Source organism: Megalopta genalis, chromosome 13 (assembly GCF_051020955.1).
Source record: "Megalopta genalis isolate 19385.01 chromosome 13, iyMegGena1_principal, whole genome shotgun sequence".
Classification (NCBI taxonomy): domain Eukaryota; kingdom Metazoa; phylum Arthropoda; class Insecta; order Hymenoptera; family Halictidae; genus Megalopta; species Megalopta genalis.
In genome coordinates, this window is record NC_135025.1 from 8533774 (window position 1) to 8554734 (window position 20961).

The 20961-nt window shown below is 34.7% G+C and overlaps 1 protein-coding gene across 4 annotated transcripts in view; it reads left to right on the forward strand.

Moving 5' to 3' along the window:
* The window catches only part of ssp3 (short spindle 3), a 66052-nt gene extending 46541 nt beyond the window's left edge, over positions 1-19511 (forward strand). For all 4 annotated transcript variants that reach the window (XM_033476803.2, XM_033476806.2, XM_033476805.2 and 1 more), the window contains exons 14-15: positions 8862-9035; positions 10286-19511. In XM_033476803.2, the coding sequence (XP_033332694.2) occupies positions 8862-9035; positions 10286-10366 (255 nt within the window). In that variant the 3' untranslated portion in view covers positions 10367-19511. The remainder of the gene's footprint in view (positions 1-8861; positions 9036-10285) is intronic.
* Positions 19512-20961: the final 1450 nt, after the last annotated feature.

Consider the following 20961-nt stretch of genomic DNA (forward strand, 5'->3'; position numbering starts at 1 on the left):
ATGATATCTGTCAAATGAACCACCAGGACCACGTTTATCGATATCAATTCGAATATCAAAATTTTCGATGACGTTTTGGCATATTTGCTCGTTTACTTCTCCAATTTGATTTTTAATATAGTTTTTTAGGTCATGAATTGTCGCTGGTTTGTTGGCATTAACTTTGCTTTTCAAATAAGCCCAAAGAAAAAAGTCTAATACGGTCAAATCACACAAACCTGGTGGCCAATTCACATCACCATTTCTTGAAATTAATCGACCATTGAATTTCGATCGCAACTATAAGAACGAGCCACGAGCCATTTTTGTTTACAAGCTGAACGAAAATTAGGGAGAATTTACTATATTGGATTAACCAATAAATCATTGCGTTTTTTTTCTCTCCGTAAATGAAAGGCAAATTTTCTATGAAAGTAAAACCTTTAATCAATGATGTATTTTCCATTTTATTCGATTACATTTTGCCATTTTTCAGGCAACTTCGTGACATCGTTGTCAACAGTAAACGCGTTGTTCACCATTTAACGCGTTTTGTACAGAATTAAATAAAGGGTAATCGCATGGTGCCAGGTCTGATGAATATGGTGGATGTGGTAACAAATCCCATCCAAACTGTATCAATTTTTGATGAGTGATCAAACTTGTGCACGACCTTGACGGTAAAACGTCTTCACTGTACGCGTCGCATAACTTTTGATGTGCTTGCAAAGCATGTTTTCCTTTTCGGAAGTAATAGAGCAAAATATGTCGAAAATGCACTTTGGAGTTATTCATATCGAGATCAATGCTAACTGAACAATCTTAAACAAAATTGCGAAAGACTTTTTTAAAACCAAGTTTAAACCATGATCTTGATAGATATGCAGCGAATTTACGGTTTGAAATGAGATTAGTTACATTGCAAAAGCTGTGTTGGGGAAAAACGCAGTGACTTATTGGCCAACCTAATATTTAATTACGTAATATCCATATGTAACTGCTATTTCAAAACAAGTTGCCAAATTCTGTATTACATGGGAAGATAAAAATATTTATATTCTATTTACTATTTCAAAAAAATCTATTCTTCTATCTATTCCGGGGGCGCAACTTTGCGTGAAATATTAAGGGGGCCGGAAAGTTATGTCGTTTGTTCACATTAAATTCAAACAGATAAATAGGCGCAGAAACGACATTACTTTCCGGCCCCCCTAATATTTACGAATCGAGGATGATCGATAAAAGTTTCGTGAAACATTGTCAATAGTAGGGCATTTAAGCGAAATCGGCTACTTCTCCGCGACTGTTGGACCACTTTGCCGAAGTTTCTACAGGATCGTTCCGAAATCGTGGTTCAATCTTCAGCGTTTCATTAAATGTGCAGACTGCTTGAAAGTTTTACTCGGGACAGTGCCATGGCTAATCGTTTCCTCACCAAATTCCTCGCGAATATTCTCGCAGCCGGTGCAATTTATTTCTGCCTATTTCAGTAGCTCCAGTCGCGCTTTATCGCCGAGTTTACGGACACACGACAAACAGGCATGTGTAACATTCAAGACTGTTTCGGACAGTTTTATTCGCTGTTCATTATACAAACGATACCGAAACTCCCCGGACGGCATCGAGTCAACGCGGTTGTTTGCGAAGTAATAACTTTATTTTTAAACGGGGACTAAGCTTGATTGCAGTCATTGTTCCGACACGAGGACTTAAGTGGGTATTCCCGTGTAAATTGCGTTTTTGTTTCACTATTTCGGGATTTTTTTGCGAACAAATCATATACACATTTTGCGTGTCACGTTTAGGAAGTTTATTCGATGCATGTTTCAATGACATTTAACAAATTTTTGGATTAGAAAAATTGGATTAGAAATTGGTGACAATTGTTACTTCGAAACGTAGTCGAATTTGGCTATAGCGGGTATTAGAACAAAAGAAATAGGTCGATTATTATTATTATTAAAAAGATGGCGACATTTCGAAATTTCATCATCGATTTTTTTCTATTCATTTTTCAATATTGGAAGACTGAGAAACGTAAGCCGAATGTGTACTTTTATTTTGAAGACAATTGGTTAAATAGATTTTCAGGTTTTATGGCCACGGTTTTGAGAAACAAACATTCGAGAAGAACACATTTATGGATATAATTTGTATAGTTTTTTGTACCAATACTGTAACTTTCTTCATTTTATGAATTCGGATAGAAGGTTTCTTGGACGCATTTTTGAACAAATATTCTTGAAGAAGATGTAAAAAGAATCGATTTTTCAAAGATTTACACTAGAATATTTCCTTAAGTTTATCAATAGAATGCGGATATTTATGCAAAATGAAAACTGTCCGAATCAATTGCAAGGAATAGAAACCAAGTAGCAACTTCATGCTTCCCTTAATCATCTTGATAAGTTAAAAATAATACATTGTCGTTCTAAAATGCTTTTAATTTTTACAATATTTGATATTGTAACTAACCAATTTTGTCGTAAATGTATAAAATCCGCGGTCTAGTCACACAGAGAAATTCTGCGATTTCTATTTTCTGATGCTTGAAACCAGAAATATAAATAGCATTTTAAATATTGATAATATAGAAAGATAGAAAGAACGATAATTGACTACGGTCGAAGCGGGAAAAGCCAATATTTATTGAGGTAACTGATTTAACAACTTCTAACTGGAGCAAAAGTAAGCAATTCATTAGATAGAAACAAATTTGGCAGTTTAAAAATTGTTTTGGACGAGGTGTTGCAATTTTTTATTTCGAACTCGCCATTCAAGTACAAAAGCATGTTCCGCGCTATTTTATTAATGTAATAGTTACAATTGTATGTCAAGTGAGATTTCCAAAAGTTTATGGTTAGCAGCAATCTTATCAACAGTACAATTTCATAAATAACATTTACTGTTCGATATTATTGCAAATAAATTACTTCTAAATATACTAAATATATAAATAATATATATATATATATATATATATATATATATATATATATATATATATATATATACTAAATATATATATAATATACTTACTAAATATACTTTAAAAAAGTATAACTACAGATTCTGACATAATGTACCTTTCAATTAATCCTCCTGTATAAACAAATTTACAATCTTTTTTATTCTTGATTAATTAGTTTTCTTCATCATACGTCTGATTTGCAAACGTCACTAAATCATGTTTTATATAAGAAAAGAAAAAACTGTTTAACTTCTGAATACGTAAAACAAACTTGTACGAAACAACTTTTGTACGCGAATAATACAGAAACATGAATTTTCATGGACATTCGCTGTCAAATGATACGTTTGTATAAACTTCACGTCTGACCACGTCTATGCGAATTATTAAATCGCACTCCCTCTCGCCTAATTGTTTTATGCATAGAACATGCCGAGGTTCCTCGATCGACTAGAACAATACACAAGCTTTATCGAACCATTATGTTTTTAAAACAAAAGTTGTTGTTTTTTAATTGTATTCACCGAGCCCCTGTCATCGATATCAGACTTTGCATATAGATGAGGCTCTCCGCGAGAGCAAACATTGGTCGCATGTGCCGTTTCGTTCAACGTTTAATCTGTTGTAGAAGAGCGTACCGACATTTTGTTTCTAAAAGCTCTGTCCAACTTTCACCGTTTCATTTATATGTACAAGACGTACAAGAAACTGCAATTTATATTTACCATTTAGCACAATGTTACGAATTCATTATTATTCACGTTCGATACCATTTTATATTGTATAATTGAAGCAAAATAAAATTTTGTTCACATGGTTCGTACACATTTTACACATTACGTTGATATATGAGCCGTTTATTTTGAAAGAGGTATAAGTCACTTTACCGTAATGAAAAGTGGTGATTTTTTAATGTTTATACGAAATTATTTATACTGAGAAAAATATCAGTATCCTGAAAGTTATCCTCGAAAATTAGCATCCATATTTTTAAACGTGTTAAAACGCAAACCCTTAAATATATCGACTTAAAAACAAAGTGACTTATGCCACTTTCAAAATAAACGACTCATATGTGGACTTTTACAGAATTATCTATAACGATACACACTCATGAAAACTATAAAACACTGATTCAGGAAATATTGTTACTTTTTTTTTATTTTTGACATCCCTAGTCTTCTTATCGAGATAGTTACATACTAATTTTTAGCCGGAGAAATTGCTACAGATTATTTTATAGAAATTATGTAGAATGAGGTATACATAAGATCGTGGAATATATAAAATTTTAGATACCATTTAAAGCTTTTCTTTACTTTAATTTGCATTAATAATCTGAAGCACCATATTAAAGGAACAAAATACAATCAGGAGAGACTAAAAATGCAAAAAAAGTCATATTACCGTATCTGTGGAATATCAAATTCTGCAAGAAAACAAATTCGTTTAACACATTCGATCAAATGATCGATGAAAACGATTAAAAGCATTAATCATTGAGAAGTCGACGATGGAATTGTTTGATGAATGTAATCGTCAGTCGTTGATTAAAGGCGTTAATCCTCGAAATTTCGACGATTGAAGGATACAATTAATTGTTGATTTTTTAATGGAATCAAAAGGATATTAAGAATTGTCTTTATCGTGTTTGTGACTTATATTAATTTTACATATACATATTCTCATTGCATATCCATATCATATTATAATTATTATATTATGATATTATTATATTATTATATTACATATATCTGTGTGCCTTGGTGTTATACATCGTCAAATTATTTCAAATATTGTGACAATCGATTCATGGCAATTTGTCCTCCAATGTCGCCTGAAGATCATCATGTAGCAGATCGTTGAATTCGTCTCAACGTCGCCTGCAATGCAATGAAGTAAAAATTACCAAGTTTCGTTTAAAAATATAACGGTGACCTCGTTCTTTCGTCCAAAATCAATTTGTTCTTAAATTGAAACAATTGCAATTTCTCGTCAGTTATATACTAATCAACTTTGATAGGAAACATTCTTTTGTCAGACCATCGGAAGGGTCTGAAAAATCGTGAACATCAATTTGTGACTCACCCTGTACGTGCTTGTCGTTGTTTTCGTGAAACAATATAAAACAGCTGCTCTCGGCGCGCCTTAAACCCAGCGTTAAGGACGGCGAGCTTCTAAAATGTCTGAGCGCCACGGGGTTAAATAAAAGAAAGAAATCATGAGGAATAGAAATCGTGAGTAACGGCGTTTCACGGGCATCAATTTGGTATTTTTGACCGATAGTATATTCACGGGGAGATAGCGAGGTAGACGCGTTTCTCTTCGGTTCACCGAGATAGTCGCTGAGCAGACCGGCACGTGAAAATATCTGACGGTCTGGCGCCTCCGTGAACGTTGCCACGTCTCTTTTCTTTCCCCGCGACTATCGTGTCCCATTTTTTCGAGATATCGAGCCCTCAGAAATTACCGTGGCATTCGATCTATGCCGGGAGACATTCGGGAAAAATGGCCAGCCCAGCCCGGTGCCCGGATTGGACACGGTAGAAAACGACCCTCGATACAGACTCTGTCCGCCGCGAGCCTAATTGTTCTGTTTATGGGCTTTCGCTTATCCTTGGCTCTTTCCTAGGAGATTACAACGACCCAGTGCCCAAAACCATTGGACAAACTTCGTAAATGTCACTGGTTCGTATTATCGATTCAAGACTATGTTTATACTATTTTAACCACGGATGGCAGAAGTTCGGGAACTTTTTAACACGTTCCGTGCCACGTGTACCATCGATGGTACACGCTTGCATGTTTACTTAGTGAACTGAACAAATTGTTTACAAGAAATTTAGAACCGAAGAATCAATTTCCACCGCAAGAATGGGTGTTGATAAGTTTTTGTTATGTTGTTATGTGTTAGAATTAACCCTAGAAAGATAACCATATGACAACGTACGTAAAAGATAACCATACGCTTCAGAGGCGCATGCTTTTCTAAGGCGTCAATTTTATACTAACAATGGATATTTATTTAAGTTAATCTAGTCATTTTAAAAGTTTGGCATTATTGTAAAAATAAAATGCATTTATATTATATTTTTTTATATTTTAAGTAATTTTAAACTTAAATCACTAGACCTCTATGAAAAATTAACAAAAATCAACAGTCTTCGCAGGCGCCTCTGCGACGTAGGTTATCTTTCTCGGGTTAATAATTGCACGTAATACATCAAGTTTTAGTAAAATATCAAAGTGTGAAGATTCGAGTAAAAAAAGCTCGGCACGGAACGTGTTAATGGGTTCTGTTTATAACTGTGCTTATAGAACGTTCTTTTAGAAAGTTTCCCTTATTTTATGATCTCACGAGAGAATACATAAAAGGAAGTTCTTGAATTTTCAGTCAAATAGAATTTATATGTGGCAGAAATAAGAATTCCGCTGGAACAGGAACAGATGTTTTCTTGAAAAGTCATCGATATCTACCGTCTTCCGATCTTGTCCCTCTCGTCCCCTCAAATTCAACGTTTCGAATTTTTATCCCTGAATATTTCATTGACTTCAGATACTCTCAAATGTCTTCAAAGTAACAACGTATTATTCGACCCTTGCACCTCGTTTTTATAATCGTTGACAACCGGCAACTATAAAAATGAGCTGCGATGCTCGAATAATCGTATCTCCTTTTCTCAAATTATCCATTTTTGTTTATAAGCCGAAGGAAAATTGGCGAGAATTTACTGTATTGAGCTACCATTGCCAACGAGTGTCGAACTTTTGGGGAATTGTTTGCGATAAATTGGAACCGATAAATCAGATGTAGAAGATACAGAAGATACAGAAGATGACACTAATATTTGACTAATTGCACTAATTATAGGAAGTAATTTATTAGATCATTAGGAAGCAAAAAAATACTTATTTTCATATCGTTAAAATATAGCAGATATCATTCAGTGTCGGTGCATTTCAACACCGACGATGGATGTAATCTAAATTCTACAAATTTAAAAAATACCTTACTGATAAAATTGAATTAAATAACTATATTACAGTAGGAACCTTTGGGAAATTGTTTGCAACAAAATCGGACGTATAAGATGCAGAAGTTTAAACAGTTCTACATCTAAAATTTAGTCATTGTCCAGTACACTAGTTCGTCTATCATCCAAAAAAGAAAATTCAAACCGTTCAGTTAATTTTTAAAAAAGATTATTTCGTTTTCAAAGGAGTCCGAATATCAATGCGAGCCACTGTATATATTTTTAGGTTCGACATGATTCCGATCAAGGAGTAGTATAAGGTTGGGAAAGAGGAGCACGTAATGTGGGTATTTCCTGCAAGAGGTTGTTCTACAGGTGCATTAGCTTACTTGCGGACACTTGTTGGATCGCAGGTGTTCTAGGACGTTTTCTTGTCCTCGGCTAGCCAGTTTCCGTCACCTGGGCAATAGAAGCCCTGTTTCTCACGGTATTTCAAGAAATGAACGATACGCGGACACTCGTGACTAACTGTTCTCGCTGTCCGGCGATCGTCAACTTGTCTCCTAGTTCCTTCATATGGGTGATTTGCAATTGAAAGCGTTTCCCGTGACAATAACTGCTCCATCTCTGCGAACGTCTTTTATTCGAATTAGCAAACTATGGCAAATGTTCCAGTGATTGCACGATTAAGGAGAGAACATCCGTTATAAGTCACTTATCGTACCAATGCAAGTTACATTTGATTCCATTAAAAAATCAACAATTAATTGTATCCTTCAATCGTCGAAATTTCGAGGATTAACGCCTTTAATCAACGACTGACGATTACATTCATCAAACAATTCCATCGTCGACTTCTCAATGATTAATGCTTTTAATCGTTTTCATCGATCATTTGATCGAATGTGTTAAACGAATTTGTTTTCTTGCAGAATTTGATATTCCGCAGATACGGTAATATGACTTTTTTTGCATTTTTAGTCTCTCCTGATTGTATTTTGTTCCTTTAATATGGTGCTTCAGATTATTAATGCAAATTAAAGTAAAGAAAAGCTTTAAATGGTATCTAAAATTTTATATATTCCACGATCTTATGTATACCTTATTCTACATAATTTCTATAAAATAATCTGTAGCAATTTTTCCGGCTAAAAATTAGTATGTAACTATCTCGATAAGAAGACTAGAGATGTCAAAAATAAAAAAAGGTAACAATATTTGCTGAATCAGTGTTTTATAGTTTTCATGAGTGTGTATCGTTATAGATAATTCTGTAAAAGTCCACATATGAGTCGTTTATTTTGAAAGTGGCATAAGTCACTTTGTTTTGAAGTCGATATATTTAAGGGTTTGCGTTTTAACACGTTTAAAAATATGGACGCTAACTTTCGAGAAGATTTACTTGTATTTGTTATCTCAGGATACTGAGATATTTTTCTCAGTATAAATAATTTCGTATAAACATTAAAAAATCACCACTTTTCATTATGGTAATGTGACTTATGCCACTTTCAAAATAAATGGCTCATTTATATGTAATGATAGATTTATCTGGAAGGGTAGATCGTCTATTTTTTCAAAATGCGTGTCCCTTTAATTGCAGAAAATGTGACACACTTTCGATGGCCTAATGATTGCATAGAAACATGTATGCATGTCCCAGTTATTGGACACTGTAGACCTAATGACTGAATTAACGCGTAAATTAAACGAATTACAAAGTGTAATGACAAAAAGTTTACAATTAATTCATATATTACGCATATAATGAAGGTATCGATTTTTATCACAAAACATAGAAGAAATCCTGAAACTTTACGTTTGATGCAAAGCTATTTGCATCCTAAAATGTCGAAGTATTTCATAAACGTGTAACATTGATGAAATTATTATTTCTAACGAAATTGTAACAAATCGCACCTTTTAATTGATTCCAGTTGACCCTGCAATCGGCTGGAGCTGGGCCAAGTGTTCTCCAGCAGCTGTGTACTTTACCGTTTCCGTTCTATGGGGCACCAGGATTGACGTCGTACATTTTCCCAACACTTTTGGCGGCGACGCATCAAAATCCAGAGGCCACGGCGATTCTCTCTTGCGAATTGTCTTACCAGGTAAAACAAGTGCATCATTTTATAAACGAGTTACACGTATTTTCTCTTTCTATCGTTCCGTTCAATTCTTTCTTTCATATGAATATTTTTCTTACTGTGAAGATCATCTTGAATATTCCTGAGTCTATAGGATTTAAGAATTCTATAGAACTGTATAAAATTTTATAGAGTTTTGTAGGATTTTATAGAATTTTATGGAATTTTATGGAGTTTTATAGGATTTTATAGAATTTTATGGAATTTTATTGAATTTTATTGAATTTTATAGAGTTTTATAGAATTTTATAGAATTTTATAAAGTTTTATAGAATTTTATAGAGTTTTATAGAATTTTATAGAATTATATAAATTTCATAGAATTTTATGGAATTACTTTGATTTAAGAATTCGATATAATTCTACAGGATTTTGTAAAATTTTATATAAAAGTTGCAGAATGAAGTAAAGTAATTGTATGACGATCATAATTCTTTACAGACGATATTGCTTGACATAATAACCTTAACTAATAAATTTTTGTTCTCTGACTCTTATTATTCGAAAAACATTTTAGTAGTTTGACTGATCACTCTACGCATTTATTAAGATTATGTAGCGTTTTTTGAAACAGGTGGAACATTGCATTAATCACAATATTAGAACATTATAATACTTTATGCGAACTTCATAATAAAAAAGGTCAACTGATACGCAATTGCATAATATGTAATATATTTGTCTTTTTTTTATTGTGACAGGATTGTATCATCGAATCTGCAAAAGTTCTTGTTTCACAGTTATTAATTTAATTAGAATCTTCGTAATAGCATAATTCCATATTTGGATACTATTCTACAGGGTGATCCAAAAATGTTGTTAGTGTTTGAAGGAGGGTGATTCTTGAGGTGATTTAATACAATCTTTTTCTTTGCAAAGATATCCTGCGCGACTTCGTTAACGAATTAATAAGGAAAAACACGGACTAAAGTGTACGCTCACTTTTATGAGTAATTGTATTCAATACTAAGTTCATAACTAAATAATGTATTTCCACCAAAACTAAAGAGCAAAGCAGATAAGTTTGTTTAATCCTTATATATCTACTAATTAGTAATTAATATCGATATTCTATCAATCTTTGGTCGAAACGTGAAATAGCCTGAACGAAACGTCGAGCAAAAACAGCTCGGCAGAGAACGTGTTTTATCAAAATCGATCAGGTGTGAACCTTTTGTGCAGAATTTATCCAAGAACAATCTTCTGTTTTCCAGCTGCTGGAAGAGTACAGGAATTCGGACGACGGTAAGCTGAACCCTTTGGTCCGCTTGTTGAAGGACTCGCCGAGTCCTTAAGCGTATCGCAGCACGGTTTAGTCCGTTTAAGTTATTCTTCGAATCTGTTCGTTGCACCATCCTGGATTATCCTGGGTGTCGTTAAACCACAGGACCATTACTTATCATTCTGTTCGTCGAGTCGATGGCCGAGCATGAGAGAAAATTGTTGTTAGGTACGTCCATCGTCCAATTGAGAAAGCTGCGGCATCCACCGTCGAGGCTGGCACTCGACGCCGAATCGTCCACACAAAACGTGTCCCGAATTTCTGACAGACGGGCGCACGTACACGGTCGAGATTGGCGAAGAACGCTTGGTACAAATTGTCTGCCCTCTCGCACCTCTTTCGAGCATGATCAATCGAAGGGTTTTTTTGCAGCGAGCGATAGGCGCGGAGAACGTTCGTCCGAGTGCTTGTTGCGTAAGGTTTGAACACGTTGCCGACAATTGTCGATCGAATGGTCACGAATTATCGCTAGCATCGTTCATATATCGAGAACCAATTAAATTCATCGGTGGATCTGTCTCAAATAAAGCACCGGTACAAGTATCATCATTTGTATGTAATTTGTCATTCTGATAGATTCGTAGGATAGTTTAAATTCACGCTGTTAGGACCTGTATACCGTGGCGCGTATAATTACAGACTCTCGAAGCAACTTTTCCATTTTTAGCGGTATTTAAAGAAGAACTTAATCAATTCGAAATCGATGCAGACAACTTTTATTTCGTAGGAAAATCCGCAGTCTGCTCGTTATTATGCACACGCGAAACGAAGTTTTTCTATGCACTGGAAATGGTATTCGTCGTTGCCACGACTTACAATAAGCTCGGCTCATTATTAGACCATGAAATGGATAGCATTCTCCTTCCTATTCAGCCTTTAATTGCTTTAACTCCATTAAGTGTGTTCTTTGTCATACTTTTCTGCCTTCGAACGTGCCTTATGAATGTTTCATAACCATTTTCGTTAACTATTATTTTTTCTTTCTCCCTCTCCCCCCGCTCTCTCTCTATTAATTTCTTCGTTTATTTTGTTAGTGACATATTGTATCCGATTGTTTTCTCATTTTGTAAGTTTACGTATACTGTTCGAATTCATTCTTGTAACAACAGTGATGCTGAATCTCGTCCATTCGTCCCTGTATGTGATGCAATAATATTGTTGTATTTTATTTTTTTCTGTTGTTATTATTATTATTCTCATTATTATTAGTATTATTATCATTATTATTATTATTATTATTATTATTATTATTATTATTATTATTATTATTACTATTTACAAAACTATATTTACAATATTTTGTTTCGCCTTTTTGAGTAGTTTATACTTATATTTTTGCTTCCTAAAAGGTCATTTACAACACCGCATTGGCATCGCAAATTGTTCCGATTGTTTTACAATCTGCTTCTTTAATACTAATTTTTCGAGTTGACTTCGCTTCATCGATATTTCAACGATACCATCGATAATTTTTGTTGCCTGAACAGCATATTCAATAAATCGTATGGTATTCGAATAGCGGTAAGGACTTGAAGATATTTTTCTATCGATGTAATAATTAACGATACCGTAGTTGTCTCTTTAATTATTTCTTGCGTTTTCACGGATTGGCCCTCGAGTCCCCGAAAAACAAAAACCCTGGCCGACTGTTTCGGGGCCATTTCGTTATTCTAGTCATCGGAGAATGGCATTCGGTTTAGGAGTATGATGCATACAACTGATCCATACTATGATCGACTATAATTAAAGAACATAATTTACATTCGTAGCTTTACTATTTCATGATCGGAAACGTATACGTGATCGTAAATACGATCGGAAAAACGACGCGTAATCCTTTCGTAGATACGATCGGAACATAATGAATAATCTTCATGTAAATACGATCAGAAAATAATGAACAATCTTTTCGTAAACACGATCGGATGATAATGAATAATCTTCATCGCGAACATGATTAGAGAATAAACGTGACCCTTTTCGTAAACGTGACCCTAAAACGAGTTATACAAAAGTGTTATACAAAATATCTATTTTATATACTATATCTATAAGTATTCGATGCTTAGATAATCGTTTCAGTTGTACATTCATTTGTAACCAAATTCCTCCGCGACTCTTAAATAAGAAAGGAAAATACCGATCTGCAATTGATTGTCAACATTTTTCAAGCGCAATGGCTCAAACTAATACTAAACAATACATTTCTCGCCTTTATTCGGATAGTCTTTAAGGTTTGGTAAAGGCGATTGGGTAATTTTCAGAATATAAAATAGATTAGACTAATCGGTTAGGACTAATTGCAACGTAAGTTTTTCGATGTCGTGAAAGATTCTCCACTCTTTTTACGCGACGGCGGAACAAGACGTTCGCTGCTCGTTGAGAAAATGGAGAATATATTTTAAACAGAGATGAGGTAGTTTCGCTAAAGTATTTAACGGTAGCAATCGGTAAATTTAATAAATAATTTGTAACATGACGGAGATAGACAAAAATTTCGTACGTCCAGGCTGCAGTTAACTTGCGGATGCAGCAAACGTATCCGAAATATTTGTAACTTCGCGACGACGATTGACTTCCGTCTCTTTAATAACAACAAATCCGATCGAAACCCGTAGCTTCGTAGGTAATTACACTTAGATCATGTTGATACATTTTGTACAAATTCGTGTTGCAAGCAGTGTTCACGGAGCACAGCTTAAGAAACACGCGAGAGCGGCTCGTAGGAATCGTTGAATTACACGTTCGACGATCATGTTTCTTGCTCGAACTACTGCAACCGACAGGTTCATTTGAGCCGTTTATTTTGAAAGTGGCATAAGTCGCTTTGTTTTTTAAGTCGATACATTTAAGGGTTTGCGTTTTAACACGTTTGAAAATATGGATGCTGACTTTCGAGATGATTTACTTGTATTCGTTATCTCAGGATACTGATATTTTTCTCAGTATAAATAATTTCGTATAAACATGAAAAAAATCACCAAAGTGACTTATGCCACTTTCAAAATAAACGGCTCATTTGTTTCTGTACAAAAACTCTTCGATTCCCCTTCGATCTCGTGATGGACGCACGTAAAAAACAATTTTCGCCGAAATCGAAGATTGTAAGTTATTTAGCGAGCCTGATACAAAATTGATTGCTATTGTCCGCAAAGACTATGTTCAGCCAACGCGGCCGTGTTGCGTTCTCGACTTTGTGTGAGAAAAATCGATCGCCGCCGTGCCACAGACGCTGACTGGCCAAGTACGTACTTCAATACGTTCTAATCAATTATGTGTTTCCATAGGTTCGAAATAATTGATCGATCATAGAAAACTGTGTGTGTGTGTATGGTGCTTTTCAGGCAATTCAGGAAATGTTCATAGAGGACATCGGTATATTTTAATCTGAACATTTTTATCACACTTTTGTCATAGCAGTCGAATCTTTTCAGTTTCATTCATTGAAAAACGTCGAACCATGACACTTCGCGTAATTGTTTAATAATAATATAATTAATATTATTAATATTAATAATAATAATAATAATAATATTATTAACTAGACTGCGGATCTTAATTGCAAAAATAAAACTTGTCTTCATCAATATCAATAAACATGAGTCAAGTAGAAATTTCTTTCCGCAGTAATTACAGCGAGTTGAAAATAATAATAATATTATTATTATTAATAAATTAATATTTTCATCGTCATAAATTTGATTTACCCGTTTTCTCATAAACGCATAAAATCCACAGTTCGATAACAATCATTCGACATTTTCCTTCATTACACACGCACACAAGCACTTTTCTGTTCTCGTCAATCATAAAACAAAAAACTCGTAACGCGTAACAATTAATTCATCCAGTTGTCGCTACGATTTAGTTCGTAACGTGCTTGGACAGTTTCGAACGTGGTTCGCGCGAATTTTAAATTATTCTTGTACCGATCCGTTCGTTCTCGTATCCGTCATCTCGTGTTCACGCGTGCCAATTGTTTTTGCAAAGAACGGTGTCTTTGGAACGGGCCTTCAAACGTTTGTAACTGTCGCGTAATGAGTGAGTTGTAAGCTTTTGTAACAATGCTGGCTGTGAATCAGGGCCACTGAACAATTTTCGTCCAGTTTCGTGTACCACGTTGCGTGTGCTGGAAGGACACAGTGAGAAAAAAGCTACCTGAACTCCAGGGATTCTGCTGGACGGCATTGTTTTATGTCGGATCCCCGCGTAAGCCTTTGTCGTCAGATCTTGGCTACCATTTTATAGGCATTCGTCTGTGGTCGCATGAGAAATGGTTCGAAAGCAATCCTACCAAACTGCTTATTCTGCTAAACATTCTTAGGCTACTGAATCTTTTATTCGTATTCGTGCAAAACAAAAGGCATTGATACGTTTCAATTGTTCAATATTGTTCGGCATTGTTTGATAATGTCGGAGTTAAATAATTTTTCCCTTTGCTAAGTGTCCGAGCAACAATTCTAATTATTACCTTCGTCTTTCAGTGTTTCAATATTTCTTACATCAAGATGATCAATTGTTTGTTTTTGTCGACTTATTTTTTTTAAATGGCAGATATGCAAATGCAATTTATTACAAAACGCAATGTGAATTAGTGGTCTACGCTGTAATAGAGTTCGCGTTCTAATCTATATTTACGCGTAAACACGCACCGATTAACTCGATTAATTCGAATACCTAACAATTATTCAATAATCTTGCACACCGTTATCTTGATTGCAAAAATAGACGCGATGCGTTCGATTTCATCCTAAACGCTTCTTTAAAACCAGAACTATCGACCAACGTGTATTATTTTATAACAATGACGAGGATTCGAGATGCGCAAACTATGATAATACATCGTTGAATAAAGAAGTTTATCTAAAAATTTCTCATGGAAATTTTTTTCGATTTCTTCTTTAGAGATTTTTTATTTTTTCTTCGTAATATCTCGAACTTCATTGTAACAACGATGTCGCAAGAACATCTATTTCTGTTGTTTCTTTTTCATAATTTTAGTTATACATCATGATTTCCAACGTTTACTTAAAACATCAGAGAAAATTCAATGTCTTGAAATCTCTTATATTCGATAATAATTTAATTATTCGAGAATTTAATAATAAAAATGGACTCTCTCTCTCTCTCTCTCTCTCTCTCTCTCTCTCACGAGATATCAGCAACTATAAGGACGAGTCGCGAGATTCGAAGAATCGCGATTCTTTCGCGATTTTCCGATTACAGTAATGTCTCCCTAATTGTCGCCCAAATTGTGCACTAAAATAGACAATTTGGGAGAAGGAGATGCGATTATTCAAGTCTTGCGGCTCGTTTCTTATAATTACCGATTGTCAATAACCATAAAAACGAGCCGCAAGGCTCGAACAAGGCTCCTCTCCCCAAATTGTCCACTTTTGCAGACAATCCGAGCGTCAATTAGGGAGACATTATTGTACAGCGAAGCGTACTCGAAGCGTACAGATTCGAATAAGAAAGATTCAGCAGCGTATTCCAGCGAACCGGGCTAAAAATTTCTCGCGGTGAACGCGGGCTCGATTTCATTGGTCTAAATGGAACCAACATGGCGGCACGTTCGAATCAAGGTAGGCCTGCAAACTGACGTGAATGCTTTATGCGTGGAACCGACATTAGATTAGAATGATATTTCCTGCGCGTGAGTGGAACCACGTCAACCGTGCCGAAACGATATGTAAATATATCTAGATTTTCTTCTTGCGGATTTCAAGCTCCGGATTCGAAAGAACGAACGAACTTAACGAGAACCGTGGCGAGCCTGAAAAACACACACGTCGGATAAAATGTTTAACCGATTAGCTTGTTCCGAGTGCTCGCGCGCACTTTTCAGCCGCACGCAGAAATGTCGCGTTCTCCTTGTTCGTTCCTTTTTCTGCCGGTTAGACACGAGCTTTTTCTTCGTAATGTTTACGGTGTTCGCAACTCTCGTCGCAGACATTTCCAGTCTTTTCGTGGAGGAAGACAACGTATTTTTTATTTAGACGGATTTAATTTAATTAACCGGATATGTGGCCGCGATCGATGATGATGAAATCACTGTTGCGATCTGTGTACTGATTTATTCGGCGAGTAGGATTGTCGCTGATCGAAGGTCGTTCACGCGAAACGTGCTCTGCCGTTCGATTATTTAACAACTGCTATGTTCTTTTGTTTTTTTTCTCTCCCCCGTGTAAATTGCTTATTAATATTTAACCAAGGAGAAGTAATAAATGTTTATTTTGTAGGAAATTTAAAGTTCATTCTCATTCGAGTATGTTCACGATACGCGCAGCACTGCGATGCTGGCGATATATTGCTAGAGCGAAGTATACTGAAAACAAATTATTCGGACTGTATTATTTTTTCGGTTCAATTGTTCTTGTTAGATTTTTATAAAGAGTGGATCACTTAAACGAGGGTATTCGAGTATTGTTCGTTTATCAAATCTTTTCGAGGAACGTGATGCACGAACAACGATTTTCCACGGTATTCTCACAGTTTAGATTTGTTTCGAACTGTTTATTTAACGTATTCAGCGTTTTAATTTATTTAGCGTAACGAATATATTCGGATATACTCTTTCGAACATAATTCCTGTATATTTTGTTCTCAACTTGATTCCACTGCATTGCATGGTTTTTGTTCCAAATAGCAACATTAATTAACATATTAATATTACCCTATTATTGTAACAATTTAATATATTAAATACACGATTATAATATAATTATAATTAAATATGTAATATATACAAATTGTGAACTGTACCGATTTACGAACGTATTGTGAATTAGTACATATTAATGTATTTATGCATTTATCAATGCATTAATGTAACTAATTTTTGCGACGAAGATCATGTGTAACAGAGTGAAATGAAAAATAAAATATACAGGACGGTGTTCGTTTAACGGGGTAAAGTTTAATTTCGCAGCTATTCGGCGCTAGTTGCGGTGCTTCGCGTATCGATGCTAAATATTTATCGAATTATAGAGTGGAAATGTTACACAAACGAATATTTATTCGCAGGAGTTGCAAATTCAGTTTCGTATTACTATATGCGGCTAATTGATAAAAAGAAGGACGAATGCGAGTACTTAGAAGGTACAGGTTTTCGTGGCTGCAGCGAGCGCACTCGTGCAATGTCCTGCCAATGCAATTAATATTCAAGTATTATACACGTATACAATACATACTATACTTAGCGAATATTCAACGAGAAGGAAGTCGAACTGGAAACGACGTAGACTAATTTTAATGTGTAACGTTTGCTGTAAAATTCCTGTCGTTCGTCGACTGCTGCTCGCTCTACGACAAAGATTGACAAGCGTGTGTACCTTTATTTATCCGCTGTCATTCGAGGCAATTAACCCTTTTCCGCTACGATCTCCTTTATAGCTACATCGATTAGCACTTCTTCGAGTCGAAGGGACGATCGAAGTTCGCGAACGAGACAATTTTTGTTTCTTGTACGTCTCACAATCAGAGTTGGTCATTAATCGATGAAAATATTCAGCTCGATTCTTTAATTAATGCTTGTGATTAAAACAGAAAATTAATCGTCATTAAATCGCGGCGATTGTTGCAATCGATTGGTGAAATTGATTGTAAATCGTTTATTGAAGTAAATTCATTTTCAGAAAGTCAGCGATTAATTTAATTAATTGATGGAATTTAATCGTTGATTATAAAGTAACTTTCGTTGCTGGATTCAGATGGAATTTTGTTTCGATTTCGAAGAAGCGAATAATATTCGTATTTAGCAGATTATAACATGAAACAAGATAAAGAAATGCGATGAAATTTTCGTTTGACAAAATTACATATATATATATATATATATTTTCTTATAGATATTAATTATTGAATTTGTTTTTGAATGTCGAATTTTCAGAAAGTCAGCGATTAATTTAATTAATTGATGGAATTTAATCGTTGATTATAAAGTAACTTTCGTTGCTCAATTCAGATGAAATTTTGTTTCGATTTCGAAGAAGTGAATAACATTCGTATTTAGTAGATTATAACATGAAACAAGATAAAGAAATTCGATGAAATTTTCGTTTTACAGAATTACATATATTTTCTTATCGATATTAATTATTGAATTTGTTTTGAGGTCTGAACAAACTGTAAATCGTACGTCAGTCAGTCCCAGGTAGCTCGATAACGACGACAATTTTACATCTACTTCGACGTAGGAACAATAAATAATCTCTCAGTAAATTGTAAACCTTTGAGAAACTAGCGTTAGGACCATCTTTCTGGTCGCCATTTTGTCCGAGCTCGAATAATCGTTATATTTCCGGTGGAAGATAACGAAACACCGCAGAATTTCTACTGAAAACAAATAAATAAATTGCGACGCTTCTCACATTAATTAATATTATCATAGCGACAACTGAAGCTGTTGGAAACTGAAATTTTCTAAATCATTATACCAATATCTCTTTCCACTCATCGTTTGATTGACGACGCGCTTACTTTTCATTTTGCAACGAAAGCTTCCAATTGTCGTTGAAATTGCGTGGCTGGTTTAACAAATAGCAAAAAAATGCCAGCGTTCGTCAACTTCTACCGAAAATATATGATTTATTTGCCTCGGCCGATGTCCCTGGCATAGTCGACGCGCGTCGAAATAATAGACAGAGAAGAATTATTTTATCATTGCTAGATACTAATAATTAAGAAGACACGATTCGCGAATCGGAGGGACCGCGATTGATTTTCAAATTTTTAGACGCATCAGCAACCGATTGTTACACGCAATACGCGTTCCAATCTCTGTGAAACCGTGCTTCGACGCAGGAAAACCTCTAATCAGATATTCGCGGTTATATTCATAGAAAATACAGCACAACGGCGTATTCGCGTCTCACGTGTTCAGCACTTTTTCCACTAATTTTCCACGATTGTATTTCCGTCTTGTTCAATCCTAGAAATCTCTGTTATTTCACCGGTCGATCGAGGAAATCGGAAATCGAGCGTACGCTTCATACGTTCCGCGTGAAGTAGTGACCAGCCGACACTGATATTAATAAGTCTTGATGATATTAATAAGTCTCGATGATATTACTAAGTCTCGATGATAGTCACCGATAATCGCGAGCTGGGCGTGACCTATGAAGGTTTATAAATAAAGAACAATTTCATTCAGACAATCTCATCGTTTATTCCGTCCATACCATCCAGAAGTATTTGGATAAGATGGAGTGGGGGTAAGTGCAGACTGGTTATTGTAAAGTGGGTCATTCGAAAGCCTGAATTCTTTTTATAAGAAAAATATGCTTGTATCGGTTTGATGGTGTAATTGGCGAATCATGCGAAAATAAAGAACAATTTATTTATTGTACAAATGAATTTAGTGAACTGTATAATTTGTGCGGTCGATGTGTAACTTTATTATAGTTGTTGCTGTTCTATTATATAATTATATATTATATAAATATATTATATTGTATTATATATTATATAAATATATTATATTGTATTATATATTACATAAATATATTATATTGTATTATATATTATATAAATATATTATATTGTATTATATATTATATAAATACACTAGCTTTATAGTTTACTATTAACTCTTTGCACTTGAAGCTAATTTGAATTCGAAATGCAAAACATGTTTCTTGTCCTACAGTATTTCCATTTTACGTGATTAATTTACATATTTATATGTAAATATGAAATTAAACCTGTTGGCACCAATATTACTTACGGGTTTGAGTCTTCTGTACATGAACAAATTTGGTACTGTTAAAATTATTTAAAAACGTGGTATAGCAATATTTGGTGGCGCCTGGGAGCAGAGTTAAACATTGTTCGAAAACCATTTCGAATTAAAATTTTATTCGAAGAATATTTCAAATCAATTCCTCGAATTAAATTTTATTCGAAAAATATAACAAAATAATAATTCTTAGAATCAAATTCTATTCACATAACACTTCGAATAATGGCCAACCTTGCCTCATAGTTGTCACTCGAGTGTGCGAAGGGTTAACTGTAAACATAAGTGAGAGACAAAAATCATTCGGATCACGTTAGTGGAAAGGTTTGAATCGAACATACGTGCAGTTTATATCCTCTGGAGAAAGTTAAGTTTAAGTGTTCAGATCTTTATGGACGATATACCGTGTTTTATTTGTCTCGAGGACAGAAAGTCTGCACTGCGACAAAAAGTGGAATATGATTAGCTAGACCGCAGGCATTTATGCATTTACGACGTGTGCAGATTTTTTAATTGCAGAAAAATGTATAAATTAACGCGGTTTAACAGCATTTTTACTTTCTTCTTGCAATGATCAACCTTTTTAGTTGACGAAGGCGATTTTTCTTTAATTTGCTTTTAGTAAAATGGCGTAACAAAATGATAGTAGTTTCGCGCAAAGATCCGCGGTCCAATGATTATAGTTCTGACGATAATTATAGGCAGGATGTGGATTATTTCTTACAGAACCACGAACACCTTCCTGAAAATTACGAAATCTAACCAGGTAGGCTATGATTTATGTTATCGGTTAAACGGTTCCCTAAAGTATTAAATTTTATGTTTGTTATAGGCTATAAACGATTCGGTAAAACTATGGTGTCGTTGTT